General features: G+C 39.6%; 1 protein-coding gene across 1 annotated transcript; it reads right to left on the reverse strand.

The window, feature by feature from the left end:
* Positions 1 to 911: 911 nt before the first annotated feature.
* Positions 912 to 17,107, reverse strand: LOC104529866 (solute carrier family 28 member 3). Its single transcript, XM_010174292.2, has 11 exons — positions 16,987 to 17,107; positions 14,800 to 14,987; positions 13,687 to 13,767; positions 12,475 to 12,600; positions 11,230 to 11,360; positions 10,269 to 10,437; positions 8,439 to 8,636; positions 5,698 to 5,779; positions 4,763 to 4,861; positions 2,917 to 3,040; positions 912 to 1,014 (listed from the first exon to the last, which is right to left on the reverse strand). Exons 1-11 carry the CDS (start codon positions 17,105 to 17,107, stop codon positions 912 to 914), a joined length of 1,422 nt encoding a protein of 473 aa, XP_010172594.2.
* Positions 17,108 to 17,447: the final 340 nt, after the last annotated feature.

Below are 17,447 nucleotides of genomic sequence, written 5' to 3' on the forward strand. Positions count from 1 at the left end.
AGGATCTTCTAGAGGTCTTCAAGATCCGTTAATGTTGCTTTCACAGGGAGTAGTTAGATTGTGATCTGATTTTATGCACATTTGATTTGCAGCACAGCTCTGTTGTTTCTGCAGGAATACTGCTCTGAGTTCCTGTTTAGTGACTCCAAGATCAATTTTCACAATTGTTAACAACAAAGATTGAGAAAAATCAATACAGGAAACTTCCCCTGGAGTTTGGACATTTCCATTCTTATGAGTTACCTCTAAGCAGGGACCAGCCTCCTGGATCTAGATGTGGCCTGCATACCTCTGTGGGCAAAATGAGAGGGACTGGTCCACACAGTGGCTGGTCCCTGATTTGGGTGCTTCAGTGACCAAGCTGCTGTTGCAAACTCTGCATGTTAGCAGCTCAGTTCACATGCAGCCATAACTACTAGAAGAAATGTGCAGAGATTTATGAGAACACAGTCATTTATCTTTGTGCAGTAAAAATATTTCTTTGGTATCAAAGAGCAGAAATACTAATAGGAATGGATGGCAATTATAAATATTGTTTCTAGTTCACAATTTTCTGTGAATGGCAGTCAAAGCCTTTGAATCTGATTTTCTTCTTGCCTACAGCAGTTTAATTCTGCAGATTCATCAGTTTCAGGATAGAAATGAAATCAGAAGAATCAGGCTCAGAAATGTTCTCCTTCTCTTCTGAGCTGTAATGGGAGAAAAGACCTGCAGCAAGAGCTTCCTTGCATATATTTAGTTTAATTTATGAGTAATTCCAAGCAAGTCAGAGGAATTGGGCTGGTGAGAGATGAAAAATAAAGGCAGGGTTCACACTTGTGGAAAAGGAAATTTTTTACAATCTTTCAACCGAGGAACATGGTAGATGTTTGACATTTATGGTCTATCTCCTCAAAAAATTAAGGCTTAATTTAAGTGCAATAAAAAGCAGGTTGATCCAGTATTTGGCAACAGCCTTTCCAGGGACTCAGGCTGTAGTTTCCTCCAGGGAAGAACTCCTGTGAATGATTTACACTGGGGAAGGAGATAAAAGGAGAAATCAGATATACTGCTTTTCTCTTATGGGAATACATACCTCTTTCTCTCCCTCTTTCTCTTTCTCTCTCTCTCTGTCTCTCTCTGTACACATATGTAGTATATGTATATATATATACACACACACATACACAAGCACACTCACACTTTCTCCAAAGCAACTTCAAATGCGTTAAAATTTTCATGAGAAGTGAAAGAGACAGAAGACTTTCCAGACACCAGCCATATGCTGTGACCAGATATTTTCCCTATTTATCAGGGTGGTGCCTGATTTTCTTGTGCCTCAGTTAAATCTTCGTAGATAACTTAAATGATTGAGTGTTTCATTTCACTATTCAAAGTTTTTGCATTTTTGAAGGGTTTGCTTAACATCAATTCTGGTGAAAACAGAGTAAGTTCTTGTCTTCGTAGCAAGCTGACAGTGTTAAAATTAGTGTGAATAGGAAAAGTTGGAGTGATGAAGAAATATGAATGAAGGAATGTATCCAATAACACAGATGACTTTTACTGTGCAAAAAAGTTTTTTACACTGGTTCAATGCTATGATAAAATCATTTGGAACATCAGGTTGCAAGAACAGAAGTTCCTTGCAGTGATATCCAAGGTGATGCTTAGGAGGAAGCTGGTGATCTTGATACCATCATGAATATTTTTTTTTTAAAGTACATTTCTATTCATAGTTTAAATCTAAAAATGTTACTATAAAAATAGGGCCACCTTACACATTGTATACGCCCATATTCAAAGCTACATTTTATGTCAAGGCATGGAAGGAGGAAATATATGTGTCAAAAGAATATAACAGAAAAAAAAAAATCACCTAAAGTTAGAATTGGAATTTTAATTCCTAACATGATGTTAAACATCATAAGAAATTTCAAGTTAGCACAAGTCTTGATATCAACAAGACGTAATGATATCTCTCTACTACACACACAAAAAACGTGTTTTAGTTAAGCAAGATCCAGTGAAGGCAGATCCAGTGAAATAAAAATAATGATGAAAAAATTTCCCTTTTGAGGATTTTATCGAGAGAATTCTTGCAGGTTAGATTACACCAATATCACTGTATGTTTTTATTGTAGACAAATGCTCAATCTTAGAGCATTATCTTTGCTAAAAGAAATGTGAAAAGAAGAATTAAGTTCTTCTGTTTTCAATAGCATGGAAAAAGGACGAATTAAAGTATTTATTTTTAAAGCAAATAGTTGTGAAAATGGAAAAAAAAGCAGTACATAAAGACAAATTTAAAAGGTTCTTGCCATAATCTAAATATATAAAACTTTGCCTCTTCATGAGATAGTGTTAAGTATGTCTGCACATCTTCCTTATTTAATATCAGCATTTCTTTCTTCTTTATCTTGGACAGAGAATTATCAAATAAAATTTACCTCAGAATATTTTTCTACTTCAAATGTGTATAAATTTTTTTATGTAAACAGGCATGATCACCATTATCTTAAGCCAAATTCATAGACAGAAGAAGAAAAATCTCCTGTCTCTTTTCAGCTAGAGTTATCCTCAGATACTATGTTAACATTATGTTAGTTCAAATATTTGATTTATTTTTTTGTTAATATTTGAGATGAGCCTGAGGAAGACCACTGAATAACAATACATCTTTAGCCTTTTTGGGAAACTCAGGTTTGGACAAAGATGTTTTGAGTCCTCTGTTGGTTCTGTTTGTGTTTGGTATGTAACAGAAATGCCCAAGAAAAGGAAAATAATTCACCAAAATGTTTTTTTTTTTTTTTAAATATGCAAGTTCATGGAAAACAGATGCCTAAGAAAAAAGCAAAATACAAAAATAAAATTAGGCTTTTAGAGAATATGTGAGCTCCCTAAATTATGCTGACAGAAGGATAAAGAGTTCCTCAATACCTGGTGAATAGTTGCTGGCAGCAATCAAATAGCTCTGTGCTGTTGTCAGGGAAATCTGTGGAGTTGAAGGCATTTCCTAATAAGATGTGGCAAGGAACTTCCACACCAGCAACAGTCAGCATTCCTGTGAAGTAAGTAACAATTTTCTTAATGTGTAATGAAGAGGAAGATAAGACTTGGAGGTATCAGTCACTGGGTCATGGTCAGTTGAAACATTCCAGCTGATGTGAAATCACCCTCAGAGATGGTTCTGTAGAGGTACAAGATTAAAACCCTTGAACTGTGTGGTTTTCAGAAAACCCAACTCATTTTACAGAACTAGGAGTGACCACAAACATTTTTTTTAATATATAGAAATTAAACTGTGCTAACCTGTTACACTTAGAACATTTTAGTTTTCTGTCCCTATTAAGGCTACTAAAAACATATGCTAATGGCTTTCTCATTGCTAGGCCAGAGTGTTTTCATTAACTAAAATGGAGTTATGCTGCATTTATAATGGTACAAGGGAATACAGGACATTCTCCTGTGTTTTAAATTGAGGTAGTTATGGTTTATCTATCTTTGCTCTGCTAGATGTTCTCCAAAATCTCCTATAAATAGTAATGTCAGCATTCATTGCAGTAATTGAGACACATTACAATGCAGTAAAGAAAGTGACAGCTCTTTCTTGTACACAGTGTTGTAGAATCCAGACACATTTTTAATATTTTCTTATCATAACTGAGGTGGCAGAAATTGCTTGGCTCTGTTACCTTCTTCTGGGCATAAGGAAAGCACTTGCCATGGCAGAAGTGGGTGGCATATAATTTTCTTTCCAAAGCAAGAAAGATTTGTTTTGGAAAGATTTCCCAGTGGCTCTTCACAATTTTATTCTTAAGGCCAAGATTCAGAAATTACACATTTTAGAATTACTTTCTGATTCCTCAATAAACAGTAGTGTCATGTATTAAAATGGGCTGTGAGACTAATGAAATTTCAAGTATTAGTTCTATAACCTTCAGAAAATAGTGTAGGCTTATCCTTATAATTTGTATGTTTTTGTTGCTGCAGTGAACACAAAGGGATAGGGAAGCTGTCGTAGAAACAGATATGCTGTCTTCAGCTACATAAAGCACCAAGGTCTGTCTTCACTGGAGGGATATGAATGCTTTAACCTTCATCAAGCAATTCTGCATATTACATGCTTAGAAAAAAAAAGTGGAGAAGCAGATTATTAAATACTGGGGATAAATTTTACTTGTTGAATCATATCTGGTCAATTAATTAGTGTTTTGAATCATTAATATTATGTTCTTTTTAATTTATTTTCCAAAATGGCTGTTACACTGACTCTTTACTCAGCTTGAAGGTGAGACTTTTAAAATAAGTGCTTATGAGTCCCACCTTGGGACAGTTTCATTAACCTAAATGCTCAGTGGGAATACTATCAGCCCAAAATATCGATTTAATATTAAGGCAAAAAAGTTGTTCAGTTTTCCCCTCGCTCCTTCTCTGTTACCCCCTCCTTTAACTCCACTTCTCCCTTTCTGCTCCATAATTATTTCTGTAGCCAGCAGTGTGGGGGGGCGGGCTTATAGCTCATCTCTAACTTCCTTTGTTCATGAGTTACACACAGACTAACAAAACTACAAAAAAAGAAGACACGAAAATAATGGAAAAATAAAATAAATCTGTTCTTATTCTAGTTGTCAGGAACCTTTCGTTGTGTGTTGACTTCTAATCCTGACACGCCCGAAGATACCAGCGTTTGGGCGACAGGAGCCGCCCAGCTGTGCCTCTCGTACCGACGCTCTGCCACCCTGTGGTCACTGGCTGTGGGAGACACCAAACTTGGGTACAGTACCTGCGACACAGGCTGTCATGAAACAGGCCACAGTTCCCGCAATCATTGCTCTGAAAGCACCACCAGCTATTTCCTTTTTTTTTGAGGGAGCAAGGCTTGCTAGGAAGAAAATTAAAGTGTGTGTCAAAGATATATAGATAGATAGATATAAAGAAGATCCACCTCCCACCACAAGAGGAAGTTCCAACCCTACAGTTTGAACCTGGAGAAACAAGGAAGGAAAGTGAGACACTTTTAGTGGGCTATTTGAAGGCCTAGTGCCAATGTTGCCTCAATCTGTTAAGAAGGTGGCTTGTGTATAAAACGGCCACTTCTGTTTACTTTAGCAGGTTGCACATCTGTGCTGGCTGATGGTGGTTTTCTGAAGCAAATCCTGGGCACAGCACTGGGGTCTGGCCCTGTGGCCAGGTCCTGCTCCTCCATGCTGTACACTTCAGGCACCACAGAGCCCACCTGGGCTTCACGGTAAAGGTGGCTGACAGCAACTCCAGCCATCCAATGAGGAATCCAGGTAGTTTTTAATTTTTTTTCCCCTCAAGATCTGAAAAGCCATTTTTTTTTTCTTTCTCTATAAGCCTACTGACACTTTTCAGGAAACAGCCAATGTTGTCTTTACAATGAGCAGGCTACAGAGATGGTGTGCTCCTCCTGAAACCCGAGGGCTGTAGTAGCTCAGGATCATGACCTGAGGGCTGGACAGGGAGGCCTATTGGCAGGGCTTGGTCCCCTACCACTGCCCTTAGCCCTTCTCCCACTACCTCCATGCCAAAGCCTGTGCCCCTCTGGGAGCCCTTCCATGCACAGCTGGATGCTGGGTGTTAGCAGAGCAGCTGCTCAGCCCCTAATGCTGCTAAGATTCACCCACAGTCTATTCCTTTGGGTGTTTTCTTTGGGATTTGCTTGCCAAATAAATTGTCCATGAAAGATGTTCTTACTCAGGCCTCCTATTACCAGTCCCAGGGAGCCGAAGTTGGCAAACCCACAAAGAGCATAGGTAGCAATGACTTCAGAGCGAACCTGGAAAACAAACACACACCCTGTTGAGTCGTTTGAGACAGTTTGTGCTGATTTAGAGGTCTGAAAATATAGCATTGTGGCTCAGGGCTACAAGTACTGAAATTACTCTGTTTTGCTTGGTTGCTGCCCTGGGTGTGTGGCTTTCAGCAAGGCAGGTACATTCTCTTGCTGAAAGGTGCTGGCTTTCATACCTACGTCCCCTGTGAAGACTCATAAACCATGTGATGGTTTTCTTTTTCATGTATATTGCTGTGCCTTTTTGAAATGAGTACTAGTAATTAAAGACAAAAAATAATACTTGTCTTACTAGTGGCAATTTAGCTGCTGTTTTTTGAAGGTATGAGTCAGAGAGCTTTAACTCAGCTTGTTGTTTATAGTTGGGACCGCCTCTATAAGACCCTTGAAACCTCAAGTTTCAGTACATATCCCGTACATTTTTGTCCCTGAACAAGCAGAGGGCTCCACTTGCAAAGTTGCTCTGTGTGTGCTCCACCCTGCCTACAGAGGAAGAAAAGGGAAATGGGTCTCCTAGGGAGTGGGTGCTTTGATGTGATAAGAGGCAGAGGGCCACGATGATTTTGGAATCCCCATTACTGGCTTATTTCCTTCCTGACTTCAGCCATCTTCCTTCCCTTGGCCAACACCAGCTCAGTCTGGACCTCAGAGCACAGACAAGGTTGGATTGGCCTTTGTCCGCATGGAGGGACCCCTCACAGGGCACAAAATTACTTCGGGTGAACTCAGGCTACAAACCTTGCAAACCTTGAGTTCATGCATTTTGGGAAAGAAGGCAACATATCTCTGCAAATGTATTTTTGTCCCCACAGCAGTTCTGAACTCCTGTTCACTGTGTTTTAGGCACAAGCTGAAGATGCCTGAGTGTTCAAGCATGTTTCCTGTTTATTAGAAGTTTCTCTGTTCATATTCCTGTTTTATGAAAACCAATTTGTAGATATTTTCAGTCACTCTGAACATATGCAGGGAAATGCTTTTCAAGTGCCCACTCTTCCTGCTTTTTCTAGAAAAGGCCTTGTGTACTGTGATTTCCCCGCTTTCATTTGCACTTCCCTAGCTCTGAAAAAAGGAAGCCTACTACTCGCTCTGACTGAATATCTGTGCCTGGATGTATCAGAAAGTTCTGAAGCTGAAGAGAAATTAAAAGTAGAAGCCAAGCACACTCTCACCTGAACGGTTGTGCCATAGTTAAAAATGGTTACTGGGCAATTTTTATTAATGTTATGAATCAAAATTATTTTTCTATCTCAGAGTTTTTTACCATGGAAGCTTCTATATTTAGGTATTAGAAATTAACATGGAAGTTCTATATAAGATCTTACTTTAAAAAAAAGGAAAGAAGAAAAAAAGGTTAAATGCAGTGATGGGATCTGAATTTTAAGGCTGACTTCCAGATTAAAAAAAATATTCACTCATTCAGGAGTTTAGAGCCATATTCCTCTTGTACGCTATAGCATGACTACAGCAAGGCAGATCAAAAGTCCATCTAGCCCAGGACCCTATTTCCAGGAAATCCAGGAACACTGGTAATGGATGCTCAGCCAAGCATGTGAGTATTTGATCAGACCACCTGGCTTTCCACCTCCATTTGAGAAATATGTTCTAGGAACAAGGAATGCAAAAGTGGTCAGGAACATGCTTTTGGTTTTCTATATAAGGTAGGTATCCACAGCATCACACCAGATTAAATGAAGATTAAAAGCTGTACAAAGGATGCTTCCTAATTAAGGGTCCTCTACAGTGACATTTTGTCTTGATTTGAGGAAGAAAAGCCAGTGCAGATATCACAGTTTTTGTTGCCTGTGCTTAGAATGAGGACAAATTGAGCACAGGTGGTGTGTGTACATGTCGGGTGGGGGAGCAGTCATGGCTGCAAAGATCAGCCTTGATCACTGCATGTTCTTTGCCCGAGTGCACACACATAGCATGCTCTTTGTATTGCCACCTTCTAGGTTTCTTCCTCAGTGAATTGTAGTAGGAATTGATATCCTGTTGGGTGAATCTGGGTGGCCATGTGAATGAGAGGTGGGCTAAGGATCTGGCTGGAAATCGTCATGCAAACTAACTTTCATTGGCAATTGAAACAAACTGTCTGGACACAGTGTGGCAATGGAGGTGTATGCTATGTAATACGTCTTGTATTTCTGCCCTCTGCACAGGGAACAAAAACCTCCAACAGAGGTGTGCCACTAACATCTTCAGTGTCATGAGCTAAAGCTTGTTGTATGCTTTTCTTGAAGCTAGATGCTTGACTAAACCTATGCAGGCAGGAGGATCCTCCACTTCTTGCCCAGGATTTTCTTCGGAGACTGTCTCATAGGGAAGTGCTAGCTAAGAATGAGGTAAGAAGTAACTTGATTTAAAGACAGCCTTGGTCTTACATGCAGTGTCCTCTGGGACATTGTGTGTTCCCCAAAACTGTGCCTCTCTTTTGCTATATTTGTTTGAGATAGCTAGTGTGATGACAGTCATGGTAGCCTCACAAAGCAATGTTGTATTTTCATAATTGAACTCTGTTGCTGAAAAACACACTTTAGAGTAATATGTCATCATTATCCCTTTGTGCCCATGTTAAAAAACAAGTTGAGTTCCAGCAGAAAAGTTTTAGATCCGATAAATGTGTAGAATAGAAAATGTTACTTACAGTCATATACTGTTTCACACCATTAATGTACATGCTCCCACCCTTTTCTCGGTTGTCAATCAGTTTCGAGAGGCGCTCATAAGCCACAAATTCATTGAAGAAAGTTTTGTAACCTAGTAGTCCACCAACAATAAAACTGTCTTCCCAGTCTACCCCCATCATGAAAGAGAATGGCATAAAGACATAAGCACAGATGTTCTGCAAAATATATGACAAAAAGCAGGTCAAAATATATGGTTGGTCAAAGAACAATGGCACGTGATAACTTCTCTAAACTTAAAATAAGGATGGTTTTATTTTAGCAGAAGAAAATTGGCCTTGAATTGTTACTGCCAACACGTCTGAGACTGGGGGTTTTTGACAATAAGGTATGCTTGAGTAATTTCTAAAAGACTAACCCAAAATCTAGATATAACAAAGTAATTAGGTATGTCCCTAATTTTACACCTAAAGTAAAACAAAAGTTTCGGTGCCTTACTTCCCCAACAATGGCTTCAAATTGGGCATAGTATACAAAGTGAAGAAGGAAGGTTCAGTTAAAACAGTTGATAAGAGAATTGAGAAGTCTGGTTCTTCTGCTGATTAAATCAAATGTGTTAATGAACATGCTTAATTACTAGGTTATTGGACTCCAACTGGTGTAAACAAAAGACTTGTTTCTGCATAAAAGCTGTGCAACCGACACAATTAAAGCTGTACCTTTTTTCCTAGCATTAAAATTTTATGCAAATTTAAAAAAATTCCCGTATTACAGTATAGAATATTTTTATGTGAGAGAAAATAGCTCCTGTGAAAGGGTTTGGTCAGATTATCTTTGGTGAATGTAACTGAAATGTTTAAGCAGTTACTACTCCTGGTTGGTTTCTCTGCCCACAAAAGGTTAGAGGTTAGTGTCTCTCAGAAGGGATGGATGGCTGAATGAAGCATGTCTGTGGGTCTCAGCTCCTTGTGGCTTACCTATCTGTCCAAATTTTACTCCATCCAACAATTATTAAAATACCAGCCCTCGCATGAGTGTGGTTGAGGTATGCATACTTGTGCCTTTCATCTGCTGTGGGTGTCTGTGAAGTGGGATAATCTGTGTAAGGGTAACATCTTAATATTGCTGAAGCCACATCTGCTATCTATTAATTTCTGCAGCACCTTTATCACAGTTACACCCGTGTTTCACAGGGCACTTTTTTTAGGAGCTTGTGAAACAAAAAGCCCAACCACTGAACCAAGATTGTTGCATTAGGTCAAAAGTGATGTATTGACCTTGGTTAAAAAAGAAGTTCTCTTTAAAACCTGTTTGCTCACCAGATTTATTTGGGTGCGGTTTTACATCTTAATTGCGTTGAGAACTAAGTGATATTAAGTAAGTATGGGTTCCAGCCTTGCCCCAGTGTCCTTACCTATGTGGAATTAGTGGACATTAAGGACTTGATGGGTCCCTCTGAAGCTAAAGCTACTTCTTTCGTGTTTGCCCTGAAGGAGATATTAACAAGTGACAAGTGTGCTTGACAAGTGTGTAACCCACAGATCTGCTGCATTGCCAAGTCAGAGGAGGTAGCTGTTAGCATACAATGCTCTGTAAACATACTCTGCTGGTTAGCAAAAGCACCACAGAAGAAAGCTATTCATGGACTAATGGATACAGAAATATTTACATGGCAACCATTTGCCCTTGGCTGTAAAGGAGTTTTTCAATAACATGCACATAAAAAGACATGTTTTAATATCATATTTAAAAAGAAAAACAAACAAAAAACCACAAGAGTACACAGGCACTTAATTTGAGAAAGTTATTATGCATGTAGATAAGCTGCATGAAGGACCTGAAGATCATACCTCAAAGTTCAGCTGTGGATAGTCAAACAGACTGCCCACCCAAGAGAGGGCTGAGTCAAGGAAAGCCAGCAGGGCAAGGAAGGAGATCAGATTCACGGCAATGTTCGCCACCAGCAGGATAGAGGTGGATGCACCTTGACTGGCTGCTTCCAGCACATTCTTTGAATCACTTCATCAACAAAAAAAAAAACCAGAGGGTGAACATTTTTTTAATTCAAGAACAAATCATAGAAGTAAAAGTTACATGGACCTGATTAGAAATCTACTAGTGAAGCTATCTGTTCACTCCTAGGGAAAATAATGATGAGGTGGAGTAGGTTTTTGCTTTTGATCCTCATGGTAGCCACTGGGACAACGTGCTTTTGGTGCCCTGAAAATGAATTCTGGCAAATTCGGGTTTGGGCAAGCTCTGGATCAGGTTTCAGTACTGTGACGGCCTGTGGCACCACTGGGATGGGGGAGTGGGCACTGCTCTCCTTGCACGCAGCCCTTGCAGAGATGCCTGAGCTGTTAAGGAACAGCTCCTTAGAAGCCTTTTTGTTTTGCCTGTGTCTTCAAGGGAAGTGTGTCTCCCTGTAGACAGGCAACAAGTCTGTTGCTGTCATTGTTGACATGATTGCTCCACTTTTGCTTTTGTATGTTTGCATGTACAGATTTGTTATGAAGCAAAGACAGCGATGGAGCAAATGTGAAAACGTCATGGTGGCTCACCTCAGGTAGTCATTTCTTCCAAAGAAATTTGGAGGGTTTATTGTCTGACTCAGGTTCTTGGCATCTCTGTGTCTGTCTCATTGGGTAGTGATACCACCACATGGTGTAATGGGACGTGCTGCACCCGAATTCACAAACTCCTCATTTGGGGTATATTGATGAGTAATTAATTTATTACTTGCACATCTACCATGTACCAATCTCATTTTTGCATGAGCATTACTGTTAACTACTGCCTAGACCAGCTTACCCTTTTGCCATTTGTAGGCCACTCCTCAGAGTTACTGTAGGCTTTTCAGTTTCAGGCCAGAATATTTTGGCAGTGGCTAATGATGCTGGTGCTGACATGACAGAAGCAGTCAATAGGTGGGAAGCGGAAACCTAGAATTCCAGGTGACAGAAAATAAGCTGTGATAACCACATCATTCACAAACAAAGAGGAAAGCAATTAAAATTATTAGATGCTTGGATGATTTTTCTACAGGGGGTCATTAAAAAGTTCACATTTTTCATAAGGAAAATAAGAGAATAAGCAATACAAGAGAATGCCAGTTGGAGACAGGAAAAGCAGTGAAAATTATGGAGTAATCTTTCCAAAAGGTAAACTGCTTCACTCCTCCCTAGCGGCAAGCCAGAAGGCAAAAGAAACAACAGAAAGCCAGCTTCATCTAGTGCAGCTGGGTGTAGCAATAGCAGAGCCACCCTGAGTAATATCCCCTTCCCCTCTATGCCTTGCAGTAGCAGAAGTTTTTTGTCCCTTGATGTTATGTTTAAAAAAATAAGAATTTACATGGCTTAACATAAATTATTCTATTCCCCTTTTGCCTCTTTTTTCCACAAATTTCTGCACAAAACAAATTCTTGGCTAACTTCTGCAATATTTCCATCTCTCCATTTCTTCTCTTACTCTCTCCCTTTCTTTTTGGCCAATTCTCTGTTCTTGTCCCTGCTTCTTCATTATATTTTATTCAGATATGTAACTAATGTATTTATCAACCATCCTCCAATTTCTGTGTGTGAAACCACATATTCAGTCCTGGTTTTCTGGCTTTGTGTTGCCAGCCCCTTAGCAGACAAGATATTTACTACCCATATTTGTATAGCATTGTTAGAACCTCAATCTCAAGTCAACTCTATAGGTTAACAACAGTTCCTGAAGGACTTTAACTGTATCACTTCCACAGAAGTGGGAGAGTTGATCAGCTAGTATATTCCACATGTCAGTTCATCTGGACTGTAGGAAAGTGTATGAATCTGTCATTTCCTTTCTGTGTTACTTAGGTAGGCATTTGTGCTACTTAACAATATCTTCAATATCAGATCTTGGTATTCTTTTTACTGTCAGAATACAGGGGATTTTTTTGGTTAATTCCTTCGGGGGGGAAAAAAAAAAAAGACAATGACTTGTGGATACTTCCAAAGCATTTTAGCTGGGCTTTTATATTTACGTTATTTCAGATAACATATAATTTCCAATTTTCTTTCCTTGTCTTACCCCAAAAGAAATATATGCTCCCAACACACTTCCAGCAATAGTTGAGAATCCAGCTGTCATGACTGCATGGAGTTCAGATTTGGTGATGTATGGTAAGTAGGGCCGCACAAGGAGAGGAGACTCTGTCTGGAAGTGAAAACAACTACCAAATTAAGAAATTCCTAATAAACCCTTAGAGGTTTATTTATGAACAGGGCAGAAAAATGTGTCTTAGGTGTCTAAGTGTCAAAGACACACTTTCTTAGGTGTCTTTGACTAGCTAATCTTAGTGCTAATGAGCGCTTTGCATATTTATAGGTTGGGGTGGGGTTTTTTTTACCCCATGAAGGAAAATTGTACCAACATCCATCTGGTCTGAAGACAATTCTTGCTTGTTTACTATCTCCCCCAAAGGTCCAGTGAAGTTACCAAGAAATTCTAATCTAATTCTGAGTGAGCAACAGACAGCCACAGGTCTGAGCTGCAGATAAGCATGTGCATTAAGTGAAACACGCATACCAACCACTGTAGGCAGCTTAAAGCTCTCAGTTTCTCTAGCGTGTATATGAACACATCCTGGGGGCTTGGAGGCAATGTACTGGAGGTATGAGTTTAAATCTTGAGGCAGTGTGATATAGTGGTGCACCATGGCTAAATAACTGATACACTAATGTAACTTTTGGGCTTGGATGCTACTTGTTGATCTTTACACTTTTGCTTTGAAGCCTGGGACAGACAATGCCGTAGTACAAGTTTAATGTATTTCACATTAAAGTGGACTGTTAGACTCCATTCCATGATTTTTTGGTATCTTGCACAGGCAGCCCTGGATCTTTGTTTTCTGCATTGTCTATCTCTCCAGCCCTTGCCTGCCTCATGTGCCCCCTTTTCATCCCATTTGCTTTTTCAATTTAAAAAACCCCGTAATTGTTATTTCTTCATAGCCTTGGAGTAGTCTGGTAGTCATTTTAACGGATATCTATCACCTACATTTATGCTTGACTTTTCATTGGGAAAACACATGGTTCTCAAAACCCACCCCATTGTACATCACTGCTGACATATGAACGTACTGGAATTTTGGAAATCAACCACCAGTCCTGCTGCACCATACTGCAGTCTTAGCTTCATATGAAATGATGATTTTTTTTATACACAGATGCTCACCAAGCAGCAGTATTTCACAATATTCAGTAATTATGTGCTAGCATGTTTTTCTGTGCTCCAACTCACCTGACCAACAAATATGTTACCTGCAGCTACCAAAGACTCAACAGGAGTTGTCCCCATGAAAATTTGCATTATCCATCCAACCTAAAATTATTAAAAAAGAAAAAAATCTACATTGGTCTGCCTATTCCATGCACTTCTTGAATTAATCATGCCAATGTAAGAGTTCTGAGACACCTTACAATATTTCCCAAGTTAATTATTTCAGCTTCAAGATTTGGCACATTCATTTAATAGTAACATGTTGAAATAAGTCAGAGGAGGAATAATTTAACAGAACTGAAAATATCCCAGGCTCCTCCTGGGCACTAAATTGTTGAACTAAATTAATCAAAGCAGATATTTTGAAGTGTCCTCATTACTTATGCACCTGTCCAAAGGGACTTGAATCATATGAAGGGAAGAAAATATGAAATTTAGATTAAGGCTAAAAATGCCTTGTAGAAATTTTAGTATACTATTTCAGCTAGGTGATATTTGTGGTACTTGTATAACAATCCTGTGAATGAGAACGACAAAGGACTTTTTAAGGGTATCTTCAAACAAGGTTTAACTACTGCCATGCAGGAACATCCTTTCTCTCCTATGCTAAGTTCATTGGGTGGGCAGGGCAGGAAGTGGAATTTCTGTGGACTTTCTCTTATCTTAGTGGGCACTGGCACTGGACTTAGGACCTGACATAAATGAACAGTTAGAGCATTAGGTGAGGAACCAGCCTCTGATCTTATTCTGGGGATCTGTAATAGGTAGGCATATGCAATTGCTACTTCAATGCTTAGTAGAAAGCAGAAATCCACTGCCTGTGATGTAACCACCATCCTGCACTTTGGGGACTGGGAGAGGGGCACAAAGGAAGATTAAGATTTAAGGAGGAACACCAAGGCTAATAGGGGAAATCTAAGAATCACTATGATGTTAGCAACTAAAAACAGGCTGGGGAGAATATGATGGCAATGAAGATTTTGCAATTGTAACATTTGGAACTATTTCCAGGTTAAAAATAAACAGCTACTTTTCATATGTATACCCTTGAGAAACTTGGTCGGGGCCAATGTTACAGTTCAGCTGCAGTATCCTGTACTAGGCAAATGAGTACCTACTGGCAAAAATTCATACCTTTCCAACGAGCCACTGCATGAATCCAATGTGGTAAAGCATAGACATTACTGTGCTGAAGAAAACCACAATTGGCAGGACCTGATTTGGAGACACAAAATCATTAACACTTCTAGAGTAGTTTTCATTTCCTTGATTACGTGCGTCATTTAATTTTTGAAAAAGAGGCTCATGTTTTTTGAGATACGCTTAAAGGTATGGAAAATTAATCATTAAGTTTACACTTATGCTGTAAAATTTTTAACTGTGTAGGCTCATTCAAGTTTGTGCTGGAATTAATTATTTTTCATGTATCTATATAGTTTTCTAACAGAACTGCTATAGTTTTGAATATGTGCAGTTTAACATGATATGCATTAGTTTATAGCCCTGTTCAATTCAGCTGAAACATTTACTGGACAATGGCATCTACAAAGATTTGGGTATGTACATCTGTGGACTTTGAGAACCATGAACAAAAGTGTATACAATGGGACTGTGGTGTAGAATTCAGAGCGCAACTTCTCTGTGTCTGCATTTAAAAAACACAGTTTTAGACTGCTGTATAAGCAGAAGTTGAAGATATTTTGAGGGGGTATTGCAGCTGACTTGATTTCACAGGATCAAGGGCAGCTTCCTTGGAAAGCCTATACTGTGTAGCTGCTTTTTAATAACACGCTATAGAAAAATCTGCTTTTATGCTGCTCTATTTATACCATTGATTATAATGCCAATGTGGAGTATTCAAGAGCTCTGTAACTGTACACAGACAAAATCTGTTTGAAAACAAATTCATAGGTATGTACTTATTAAATATAAGAAATAAATATAAGTCTCTTTCAGTGGAGACTAAAGAAAAAATGCTTTCCTTAAACACACAATTTAAAAGAATTATATGAATTCAGAAGGCCAATAACCATATCCTGGGCTGCATCAAGAGAAGCGTGGCCAGCAGGTCGAGGGGGGTGATTCTCGCCTTCTACTCCGCTCTCATAAGGCCCCACCTGGAGTGCTGTGTCCAGTTCTGGAGCCCCCAACATAAGAAAGACATGGAGCAGTTAGAACAAGTCCAGAGAAGGGCCACCAGGATGATCCGAGGGCTGGAGCACCTCTCCTTTGAGGACAGGCTGAAAGAGTTGGGGCTGTTCAGCCTGGAGAAGAGAAGGCTCTGGGGAGATCTTATAGCGGCCTTCCAGTACCTGAAGGGGCTACAGGAAGGCTGGGGAAGGACTTTTCATAAGGGCAACTAATGACAAAACAAGGGGAAACGGGTTTAAGCTGAAAGAGGCAGGTTTAGATTAGATATTGGGAAGAAGTTCTTCACTGTAAGGGTGGTCAGACACTGGAACAGGTTGCCCAAGGAAGTTGTTGATGCCCCCGCCGTGGAAGTGTTCAAGGCCAGGCTGGATGAGGCTTTGAGCAACCTGATCTAGTGGAAGATGTCCCTGCTGATGGCAGGGGGGTTGGAACTAGATGATTTTTAATGTCCCTTCCAATCCTAACCATTCTATGATTCTATGATTCTATGAATGCATAACCCACTGTCTGATGGGTTATTAAATGTGCTGTTATTTCATCCTGAATAAAACTAATATAACTTGATTCTCAAGTACATTAAATACACAGGATGTTAGCATTTCTGTGCTAGTATACAACAGGAAGAAAAATCCCTGCAAAGGTCCAAAATTAGGTGAGTTAGTACAGTCAGCATTTTCGGTAAAGGTTTGCAAACTCAGTTTAGATGATCAGAACCTTTCACTGAAAGGAGAGAGTGCAATTCACAGATATCATTGTGCCCTTCAACAAGTTAATACGACACTGCTTTCCCTAGACTGATTCTCTGATTATTTTAGTGATCCTCTTGAGGTGGTTTGCCATGCGGTGATAGCAGAAGGTTTAGTTCAGTACAAGTAACACCTTTCTCCCCTGCCTTTTCTCTCCTGCCATTTTCCCTCCCTGTTCCTACCTGGAGAGACATCTGGCTCCCAGCTGACTCCATACCCTGACACAGGTATGGACTGCCACGATGCCTGGAGGGAAATGGATCTGGAGAGGTAGTAGGCAGGCAGCAAAGGTCAACTGTTCTGGATAGTAAAAGTCACAAGCACATGTCCTCCCATATTTCACTCCAAATGGATGAGAAGAGCTCTCAGGTATTACTGTGGTTTGGTTTTAGATGCAGGAGCAAGAACACAATGTTCTGCCTACCCTGAGTAACAGCTGGCAACCTTTGACCTATTTCTTGTGCACATTCCTCTGAAAACACCTTAGATAACTTTAAAATATGCTTTTCCATTTTTGCAGTTGCAGGCCTTTCTGGATGAAGCATTCGTCTTTACAAAACAGGTAGTTTGTTTTCCAGTTGTGCTCATTTGTGCCTTGACTGCATGAAGAAGTTGAGACTATTTTATAACTAAACCTGGCTGCCCAAATCCCCACTGACTTAATGTGGTACCTATTGTGTCATGTCTTTTTCAGAAAAATGTAGCAACCATTTAACAGCTAAGTAACTGTAATGTTTTGTCATGTCCAGGCCAGCTTTTATCTAAAGTACAACAAAATCACATGGAAAATACTGGCAAATTATTACTCTGAAATAAGCAGAATGTAAGTAAGTTACTTACAACACATCACATGGCAGTGTGTTTTCAATTGCCTTCTGTGCAGAG

This window comes from Antrostomus carolinensis, unplaced genomic scaffold (genome assembly GCF_000700745.2).
Source record: "Antrostomus carolinensis isolate BGI_N321 unplaced genomic scaffold, ASM70074v2 scaffold2358, whole genome shotgun sequence".
In the NCBI taxonomy this organism is placed as follows: Eukaryota; Metazoa; Chordata; class Aves; order Caprimulgiformes; family Caprimulgidae; genus Antrostomus; species Antrostomus carolinensis.

Coding starts and splice junctions, on each gene's coding strand:
- LOC104529866 (XM_010174292.2), bottom strand. CDS start 17,107: ATGCTTCATCCAGAAAGGCCTGCAACTGCAAAAATGGAAAAGCATATT. Junction 10,438..11,229: donor GGCCTACAAATGGCAAAAGG/GTAAGCTGGTCT, acceptor TTGTTGATGAAG/TGATTCAAAGAATGTGCTGG. Junction 8,637..10,268: donor ATCCACAGCTGAACTTTGAG/GTATGATCTTCA, acceptor TATATTTTGCAG/AACATCTGTGCTTATGTCTT.